Raw genomic sequence first — 10,370 nt, 5'->3', positions numbered from 1 at the left:
TGAGTAGGACTCATTATCCTGTCCCTCTACAGTCTCTCTCAATAAGCAGGTGTGGGGGCACACTGAACACCAGCACTAGAGGCTGAGGAAGGAGGATTACTCATATAAAGAGAGCAGGAAAACCAAACCTACTCTACTCTATAACAGAGGGTGTGTGTAGTCATCCTTCAGCTTTTGCTCAAGTATTCATAGCTCAGCAGTGGTTCATATATAGTAACATTACTCAAGACCATCACAACTCGGCACTGAAGACTTGTCTAACAGACAATTTGAACGACTCGGGATGTAGTTCAGTTGGTAGAGTGCTTGCCTAGCATGCACACACACAAATGAGGTGTAGTTGACATATGCCGTAATCCCAGCATTTAGGAACTACGGCAAACTTACCACATTGCCTTTGCAGTCTTAACGCTTGCATACTTTACCAAAGTTCCAGATTAAGTAGTCATTTTGGGATTACAAAACCAGTTAGGTGGCACACGCCTTTAATCCTAGCACTTGGGAGGCAGTCAGAGGCAGAAGGATCTGAAAGTTCAAAGTCAGCCTGGTCTATACAAGAGTTCCAGTACAGCCAGGGCCACAGAGAAAACTTCTAAAAACAGATACAAGTGTTACTTCCTAACCGGATAGTCCTTCAGTTGATCATCACTTCCTTGAGTGACAGTCTTCCAACCTCTGTGAGCAACAGGAAAAGCTTGTTAAGAGGTGGATCAGCTGGACAGTGGTGGTACACACATTCAGTCCTCCCAAGGGGCAGAAGCAGAAAGGCCAGCCTGGTCTGCAGTTTTCCAACAGCCAGGGCCACACAGAGAAATTGTTCCATCCCCACCACCACCACAATGACAAAAAAAAGGAACAAATGCATTAACATTATGAGCAAATCCAAATTTATTTTAATGCCATGTCATTTCAGAAACCTCTTCAGTTAGTGGGAGCCTTGGTTCCCTGGGACATCATGCCAGAGGTACAACTTGTAACCTTTCTCTACAAACCCCCAGAAAGTCATCAAGTCCACAGCTTCTGAAAGTCACTTCTCTTCAGTCTACTCCTCTGCTTCCTGGGTTTTCTTTCATGGGAGGGAACTCAAAATATTTCAAACAGGAAGCTGGGCGTGGTGGCGCACGCCTTTGGTTCCAGCACTCATGAAGCAGAGACAGGCAGGTCTCTGAGGCCAGCCTGGTCTACAGAGTGAGTTCCAGGACAGCCAGAGCTACATAGTGAGACCCTGTCTCAAACCAAAAAAAAAAAAAAAAAAAATCAAATGGTGAACAACAAAAAACCCACTGGGATTTTCAATGTAGGTTCTAAGATGGAACATGAGGAAAAACCTACTGGTTCTAGAGGTGGGGGGTGGGGGGGAGCAGACACACAAAACCAACAAAAACCGTGGTTGGGCACAATTACTGCTGTACAATTGTGAAAATGGGCAGATGCAGGGACTCTGCAGGACAAAGATGACTACAAGGTTTACAAATGAGAATCCATTTAATAGATGATAAGAATCTCTTCTTATCAGAGACTTCAGCATCAAAAGTGGGAAGGGCCTAACCAGATAGATACATCATGAGGAATCTGCCACAGGTGAATAAAAAATACCAGTCTTCCTCCTTGAAGGCAGATTGAATACTCGGTGACAGTGGGAAACAGAAAAGGACATTGGTGACATAAACTTGAGCTGAGGTTTTAGTGGTGGTGGCTAATTTAGCCCCTTGGTTCTGTTGTAGGGCCACAAACCTTGACCAAGCAGAGTAGAAAAGGCCAGAAAGAGGGTCTTGAAGACGATGGATTTTGACTCCTGATTTTATTATTCAATTTCTTTTTCTACTGAAAGTAGTCTTCAGTGGCTTTCGGGAAGCCTGGCCTCCCAAGACCAGAGTCAGTTGGAGCTGGCTTTTCGTTGGAAAGAGTGGGTGAGTGAGTGGGTGGGGGCTGGGATGAGGGCAGAAGACCCCGCTCTGCTGGTGGCTCAGGTGGAGAAGACCACTGCACTTCAGAGCCTGGGGTGCGGTGGGAAGGGGGAGGCAGGAGTGACGAGCTGGGGTACGGGACCCACCTCAGTCCCCAGCTTCATTCTCTTCTAATGTTTCTCCACTGGTGGCATTTTCTGCAGTCTTGGAGGCCTACATTCCAAAAACAAACGAAGAAACAAAGAAAAAGACATCAATTCCTAGCTCCTTTGGCACTAACTCCCAAGTATCTTGAAGCAGAAAAGATCTCCCACCAGAAGATCATTACACACCTTCTTTTTCTTCTTTTTCTGGGTTTTTCGACTTGCAGAACTCTGGAGAAGAGCCTGGAAGACAGGAGGAAGGCAAACCCTGAGAAATGTGGGACAGACAAAATGCCCCGCCTACTCTGGCAAGTCTTTTCAGGACTTTCCATAGGTAAGTGCCCCATGTTCCCCATTTTCCATTCAACACTAACCTTTAGCTCTGCATCCTGGACTTCCATCTCAGACTTGTAGAGTTCAGGCTCAAAGGGACCACTGGTTATCCTCATGGGGCCATTGGGCATGAGGAGGACTGTAAATTTAAACTGGGCAACAAATTCACCTATGGGAAAACAAGAAATCCCAGCCACACTTAGTTCTTTTCTGAAGTCAAAGGGAGGGAAGCATGTAACTGGGGGCTCTAAAATGAAACCCTTCTTAGGACTCACCCTCCTTCTCATAGAGAACATTAAATGGTTGTAGTAACTCATGTTTGGCACACTCTACCACACCCATTCGAGCCTTCTTCTCATCTTCAAATGCTCTGGGAAGAGAGACAGCATTCAGATCTCCTTAACAACCCACCAGGTCATCAACACTTGTTTTCTTAGTGTGACTGCAGGTGTGATGGGGGCTGGGGGCAGGGCTGGGGTGCAGGCCAGAGGCCGACTTTCTGAAGCTGGTAGGTGGGTTTCAGGGGTGGAACTTAGGCTGGCAGTCTTGTACAGCTCTTGACCTGCAACTGCACAAGCAATTGGCCCTGTTGCTGAAGACAGGTTCTTGCTCAATGTAGCTCAGGCTAACTTTGCTTCCTGCCTCAGCCTCCACTGTGGCACCACGAGCATGTGCCACCGTACTCAACTACGCATGTTTAAACCACTTCTACCCTCGAGCAGGAACCGTGTTTGGGGTTGCTCTTCTGTACTGTATTCAACAAGGAGATAGATGGGCAGAAGAGGACGTGCATTCAGGCAGGAGCTACAAGTCTGGGCAGGAGGGAGGGAGGGAGGGCAGGCCGAGGGCAGGGAGGGTGCTTCTGGGTGCACACACTGAGTCAGACTGGTTCTAGTCCTGTTCTTGCTCTACGCAGTACCTCAAAGTAAAGGGCATGGCATCAAAACGTCTCTCCACCTCACTGAAAAAGGCACGTGAAGTTTTCATTTTCAGGCCGTATTGTTTAGAGGGGTCGCGCTTGTAAATGGTGGTTCTCTGTCCTGCATCTTTGGCCTAAGAGAGTTGAGTCAGGTCAAATATGGTCTGGTGAGCACACCTTCAAGTCACCCCTTTGGCTAATTATCGAATCTTTACCTTGCCTTCTCCTGAGCTCACGAGGACATCCACAGCATAAACTTCATGTACCTCAAATTCAGCCTTTTCATGGTCCTTCCTAAAAGGAATGGAGGGAACCCTAAGAGTAAGCCAGACCTAAGGGTGCAGGCCTATGCTCTCAGCATCAGGGCTAACTATATAGTAACAACTCCCCGAAAGAAAGATGCTTCATTAATTAAGAGCACATACTGCTCCTTAGAGGAGCTGAGTTCAGTTCTCAGCACCCAAACCAGGTGGGCTTACCACTGCCTCCAGCTCTAGCTCCCAGGGGATTGATACCTCTGGCTTCTAAGGGTACCTGCACTCCTGTTTAAAATCTGACAGCTAGTACAGTATGGTAAAAGGCAAAGAACGGGGTGGCACTCACTTCTGCTGGTCTGTAGGATTCTGGATAATGGTTTTCTCTCCATCGATCACATGCTGCTTCAGTTGGTGTGAGAGCATACCTGTAGACAGGATAAAGCCCATGGTACCAGCTGTACAGCCCCCTAAGAGCTTCCAGATCCACTCACGTAAGGAGTTGATGGTGCAATTATGCCTGCCTGGCTATGGAAACGGCATAGAGAAGTTTCTGCCTTAGACAAAGCTAGAGCCAGGAAGGATCCTTAATTCTACCACACCACTCATGGTCAGACCTTTAACCCCATTATCTGAGATCTCACCTTCTATTGGCGTGCAATTAAATGAGTGAGCAACTTTGTTCCAGGCTTCTGTCACTTGTGTGTTCTAGAAGTAAGTACAAGAGCGAACAAAAGGTGAGATGTCGGTATTTTCCAACTTATTCTCTAACATCCCCTCATCAAGTGCCAGTGATTCTCATTCACAATCTTATCATTCCTATAAACTAAAACATTTATTTTAAAAATGCAGCCTGGCTATGGTGCCACATGTCTCTCAAGCCAACTTGGTCTACAGAGTGAATTGCAGGTCAGCCAGGGCTATACAGAGAAACCCTGTCTCAAAATAAAAACAAACAAAAAATTGCTCTCTTAAGATGATCCAAGTTGGGGCTGGAGAGATGACTCAGGTTAAGAGCACTGGCTGCTCTTCCAGAGGTCCCGAGTTCAATTCCCAGGAACCACATGGTGGCTCACAACCATCTATAATGAAATCTGAGGCCCTCTTCTAGCATTCAGGAATACATGCAGAGAACACTGTATACATAATAAATCTTAAAAAAAAAGATGATCCAAGTAGACAACATTTCTTAAAGAACAGAGCAGATCTATATCCCAATCCAGAAGACAAGGAAACACGCTCAAAAAGGTTAACTGATTTGTCCAAAGCTGACCAAGTATTCAGTAGAGAATCCTTGCCAAAAACCCCCATTTTCCAATGTCAAGTCTAGAGTTCATTCCTTAACATTCTACTCAATGGAGAATAAACAACAGAAACAATAAAGCTTATTTTTAATTTTTTTTTTCCCCGAGACAGGGTTTCTCTGTGTAGCTTTGTACCTTTTCTGGATCTCGCTCTGTAGACCAGGCTGGCCTCGAATTCACAGAGATCCACCTGGCTCTGCCTCCCAAATGCTGGGATTAAAGGCGTGCGCCACCACAGCACGCTTATTTTTAATTTTTAAAAAGTCTGTGCTAGCTGGGCAGTGGTGCACGCCTTTAATCCCAGCACTTGGAGGCACAGGCAAGTGGATCTCTGAGTTCAAGGCCAGCCTGGTCTACATAGTAGAAGATCTGTTTCAACATAGACAAAAGAAAACATACATTATTACTAAATAAATATCACTTCTAGGAGTCAGTTCTCACTTTGTCAGGAGGTCCTAGGGATCAACAGGTCAGCAGGCTTGGTGGCAAGGGTCCTTTGGGTCCCAATATTCCCTAATATTACCCTTTACCCAAGACACTAATTTAGTCCCTCTGACACACAGCCACAGTTCAATTTCACTTTTCCTATTTTACAGATGAGATTTGAGCTCAAGACTTTTTTTTTTTTTTTTGAGACAGGGTCTCTCTGTGTAGCTTTGCACCTTTCCTGGAACTCACTCTGTAGCCCAGGCTGGCCTTGAACTCACAAAGATCCTCCTGGCTCTGTCTCCCGAGAGCTGGGATTAAAGGTGTGAGCCACTACCATCCGGCTCAATACTACTCTTGACCAGGTGTGGTGGCATACACCTGTGATCTCAGGGGAGGAAGTTGGAATCAGTGACACCAGGGGGAAAAAGATGACTTTTAAAAAGTTAGTATATAGATTGCATGATTCCACAGCTACAGACTAACCATCATGCAAAAAAAACCAATAAAAATAACAAGTGTATAAAAGTAATAGCAAACAACTCTGAAGTCAATGTCATCATAAGGAAATAAAGGCAGACTTTTAAGGACAAAGTATGCAAGCAGTAACCATGAGGATGAAATACAAACTGAGTACAGGTGTGAGGAACAAAGCACAGAAAAGGAAAAAAAGATAATGTCTTAAGTTTTGAGCGGTTCTCTGAAAACTTAAAACTTCAGAGATAATGTTCACTGACAATCTAACATGCTTAACGTTAGCTATAAGAACTCTACCGGAGCCGGGCGGTGGTGGTGCACGCCTTTAATCCCAGCACTCGGGAGGCAGAGCCAGGAGGATCTCTGTGAGTTCGAGGCCAGCCTGGGCTACCAAGCAAGTTCCAGGAAAGGCGCAAAGCTACACAGGGAAACCCTGTCTCGAAAAAACAAAAAAAAAAGAACTCTACCGGCTCTGGACTTCCTGAGTTTGGTCTCAGGCATGAATTCGCCTGCACTTTTGGTATCCTTTTTGTGCAGCCTTAAAAAACTTGTTTCAAAACAAACAAACAAACAAAACCTTGTTTCATTGTTACCTACCTCAAATATTTTGGGGTTAAAGTGCACATACAAAAAAATCTAAAAATGGCCTTTATAGGCTCCATAGTAAGAAATTACATTGTCCTTCTATACCTCAAATGAACTGTGGTAGATCTCAGTTAATTGCTGTTCCTAGGTGAGGCCTGATTCATCTTTACCTTTGCAACTGGAAGAAGAACCTCACCTGGTTTCCAGGCTTGACCAGTCGTAAGGCGGCTTCGGCACAAAGATGAGCTGCCTTAATGACATCTGCTTTCCGACCTGTTACGTGGGTCCCCTGTGGAGAAACATTACCAGCATCATCCTGAAAGCTCACTAGTGTGTTTCTACGCAAGGTCAGCCAGTTACATGAGGTTCTCTAGATATCCTAAAACTATGTGGTACTACAGAGTGGAGATTAAAAAAAAATAATAAATGGCAGTATATCCCCTACCAAGACTGAACAAAGTTGAAAAGCATGTGCTACCTACCTGAGCTACACCAATTACAAAAGTGTGAGCCACATTAGCAATGAAGCCATCCACGTGGACCCCAAGGTCACTAAAAGGCAAAGCAGAACACTGCATTAGGAGCCAACATTGTGTAAGTGTGTAGGAAAATGACAAATACTCTAGAACGGCTTAACCTTACATTTTTACCAAGTCGCCCTCCTTGAGTGTGTAGTCCTGGTCACTCTTCAGAGGGGAGAAGTGGCATACACAGTTGTTTACCGAAACGCTGGTAGGGAAGGCAATACCTGCAGAGAGAGCCACCAGCCTCACTGCCTTGCTCTGTCTCGGGAACACGCTTAAACTTACTCAGTTTGGATTGGGAAGGAAACTATACCCATCCCATTTGCTACTCCAGATTTCCAAACATCTTAACCAGAGATGGGTGGAGTTACAGGGGGGTGGGGAACACGAAAACTGGATGGATGGGGTCAAACGGGAGAAATTAAGAAGGGAATTCTTTCCCTTTACCTTTCTTCATTTCCTTTTCTTTCTTGAAGATTTTCCCCGTCTCTTCCATAATCATGGCATCACCTTTCTCGCACAGGCTCAGCACTGACACACCTGAGCTGGAAGCTTCCACCAAAGATCGAAGTACCCCTGGGGACAGAATCCCATCAGGTCAGCCTGCATGCATTTAATCATCTAATTAGACCTGAAGTTGAATTCATTTTTATAACACTCCCTAGTGCCATTGTCTTAGGTGGATTTGTGTCCTAGTACAACCTATCCCCCTTCAATATCAACGTTTTTTTTTGTTTGTTTTGATTTTTTTTTTTTTTGAGATATACCCCTGGCTGTCCTGAAACTCAGAGAGCCTTTGTCTCCCCACAAGTGCGGGCACTAAAAGAATGCACCACCATACCCAGCCTTACTTTCTACCTTCCTTTCCTAAAATAAAAGGTTAATGCTCACTTCTCTCCATTTGTCACCTAGATAGAAGGCCTTGCACCTTCCAAAGATGTTATGGTATACAAAATCATGAACATTAGGGAACTGTGCCCAAGATACCCTGTATGCACAGGCAGAGCAGGGAAATTTATAGGCGTCAGGGACAACGGGAAGGTACACATAGAATTGCTGAGTCAAAGTTGAAGCATTGTTAAATGTTACCTTCTTTCCTAGACACTCTAATTAGGTGTTAGTAATCACAATTTATGTAGATGCATTTCCCCATATACAAGTGTATAAGCCCAGGGGAATTAATCTAAGGCCTCAAAGATTCAGGGGACTCACGGTTTAAACATGTGATCAGTTTCAAAACTATCATCTTAAGTCACAATTGCCTAAAGCTATAAATTGTAGGGATGGAAAGTTTGTCTGATTTAAACCAATAACATCAAATACTAAAACATCACTCCAAATAGGAGTAATATTTTGTATATGTCCTCTTTATGACCCATGGGAATTCTAGGTTTGATTTCTTTCAGTGTTTTGGTTATTCTTTGGAATCCTGAAAAAAAAACTTGGGTTTAACCAAAGGCATACCTTCTTCTATTTTGTCAAGACCATTTTAAAGCCCTAAGAGTTTCTATCTCCGGAAGTCGCTTTTAAAAATGGAAAGAAGAGCCGGGTGTGGTGATACACGCCTTTAATCCCAGCACTTGGGAACCAGAGATAGGCAGATCTCTGAGGCCAGCCTGGTCTACAGGAGTACCAAGACAGGCAGGGAGGGAGGGCTGCACAGAAACCCTGTCTCGGGGGAAAGAGAAAACAAGTTATCCGCCCGAGTGGCAGACGACTGCTGAAGAGGAGCGAGGCTGAGTAAGAAATGCTTATGACGATCCTAAAATCAGTGTTCCTCCCCGCCTCTTTCCAGCGTTATCGACAGGCTTGCCCAGCTGTGTGTCTAAGCAGAACACTGTCAAGCCTCTAAGAACAAGTATTAAAGGCCATTTCACAGGCTCGGGCAGCAGTCATTAACCTCTTCCAGAGCTGTGTGAGGCTCCAGACGTGCCCTCCAACGGTCCCTCGAGCCAGGCCAGGGAGAAGGGGGCCCCCGCCAGGAAGACCTTAAGTAAAGACTTTTTAGCAAAGCACGTGGTGGGAAAGCACGGTAGTAGAGGAAGTGGGGAGCCAGCCGTCCGCACAGGGACCTGGCAACACGTGCCAGCCTGGCTCCCACGGGTCAAGACCCGCGACTGCCAGAGGGGCGCTTCTGTCGCCAACAGCTGGGAGCTTCCTTTTCGAGGTGGCCTCACTGCTGCCAGTCGGAGGAAGCAGAGATCCGGACAGACCGAAGGGTGATGGGCAGAAGACGGCGCGCCTTGCCTCCTTACCAACCGCCTAGGGTCGGAGCATGTCTGGGCCCCTCTCTGCGCTCCTCGCGGTCGCCGGCCCGCACCTCCACACTCTCCAGCCCAGGCATGGCTGCTCAGTCCCCGAGGCGACACCAGATCTCCCCACCACGTCGCCCCCGGTCGTCGGCACGCGCCCCTCGGTGGCTCACTCCGCAAGACCCAGCCGCTCCAGCCCCTCCGGAGACAGCCCCAAACCTCTCCCTCTCAGCCTCGATTCCGAGACCCCCGAGGCCGCACTCACGGTTGGCGATGTCGCCCCCCATCTTATACTTGGTCACGACCAGGTCCTCGGCGATAGTTTGCTCCTGCTGCTCGTCTTCGCCCGACATCTTCCTACCACCACTACTGCAGCTTCACTTTCCCTGAGCTGCGGCCTCCGTCTCCCTTCCCAGCCACAAGCTGTAGGCAGAGTCTCTTCGATCCGCGAGGAAAGCGCGAGCAAGCAAGGGAGCAGGAGGGCGGGCGGAGAGAGCGAGAAGCTGCGAGCGCGCGGGCTGAGGCGCAGGGCACACTGGGACAATGAGTCCGGCCGGCGGCCAGCCTCCAGTCGCCCTCGTGGGCTCGGGAACTACAATTCCCAGCCTGCTCCTCGCGCCCCTCCGCCAGGCCCTGGGGCCTTGCCCTCCCAGGTCTGCGCACGCCGGAATCGCCGGGCACGCTGGGAAGGGTTTGGCTCCGGCGGGAAGGCGGAGCCGTTGGGGAAAGCGTGGTCTCTCCGGGAAAAACCTCATTCACGGGAGAGCGGAGCCAGGACTCGTAACAGAGGGGGGCGGGCTAGGCGAGGCGGGGCGAAGCTACGCGGAGAAAAGGGTTGAGAGGCCGCTGGGCGGGGTGGAGCAGGGTGGAGCAGGGTGGAGCTGGAGGACCCGGGTCAGTGTTTGTACACCTAGGGCGGTTATCCCGTGCGTAGCCTTGGACTCCCGGGTAGGCAGGCGTGACCGGCCTGACTAGTCCAGTCCTCCTCCTCCTCCTCCTCCGCTGGGAGGGGAGGGCGGGACGCGGCCGAGCGGAGGTGGAAGACTTAGGGCGCTGGAGCGGGCACTAACGACAGCCTGAGAGATTATTCATTTACCGTGACCTGCCGATCTGAGGCCAGACTTCCTACTGCACTAGAGTAAAATGGCACTGTTGTCCGACGGTAGGATTGCATCTGAGCAAACTGTTCAGAGGTATTTGGTCACTCTCAAGGGAATGAGTTCTGAATCATTTCAAGCTTTCTGTA

At 47.9% G+C, this 10,370-nt stretch overlaps 1 protein-coding gene across 1 annotated transcript; it reads right to left on the bottom strand.

The window, feature by feature from the left end:
• Positions 1 to 1,466: 1,466 nt before the first annotated feature.
• On the bottom strand, positions 1,467 to 9,869 carry Pa2g4 (proliferation-associated 2G4). The gene is made up of 13 exons (XM_059245512.1): positions 9,390 to 9,869; positions 7,320 to 7,448; positions 6,991 to 7,096; positions 6,831 to 6,900; positions 6,545 to 6,637; positions 4,201 to 4,264; positions 3,906 to 3,984; positions 3,518 to 3,596; positions 3,303 to 3,436; positions 2,659 to 2,753; positions 2,425 to 2,552; positions 2,240 to 2,293; positions 1,467 to 2,120 (listed from the first exon to the last, which is right to left on the bottom strand). Exons 1-13 carry the CDS (start codon positions 9,475 to 9,477, stop codon positions 2,055 to 2,057), a joined length of 1,185 nt encoding a protein of 394 aa, XP_059101495.1. The 5' UTR covers positions 9,478 to 9,869; the 3' UTR covers positions 1,467 to 2,054.
• Between the last annotated feature and the right edge of the window lie 501 nt (positions 9,870 to 10,370).

This window comes from Peromyscus eremicus, chromosome 18 (genome assembly GCF_949786415.1).
Source record: "Peromyscus eremicus chromosome 18, PerEre_H2_v1, whole genome shotgun sequence".
Classification (NCBI taxonomy): domain Eukaryota; kingdom Metazoa; phylum Chordata; class Mammalia; order Rodentia; family Cricetidae; genus Peromyscus; species Peromyscus eremicus.
This window is presented reverse-complemented; position numbering and strand designations above follow the sequence as displayed.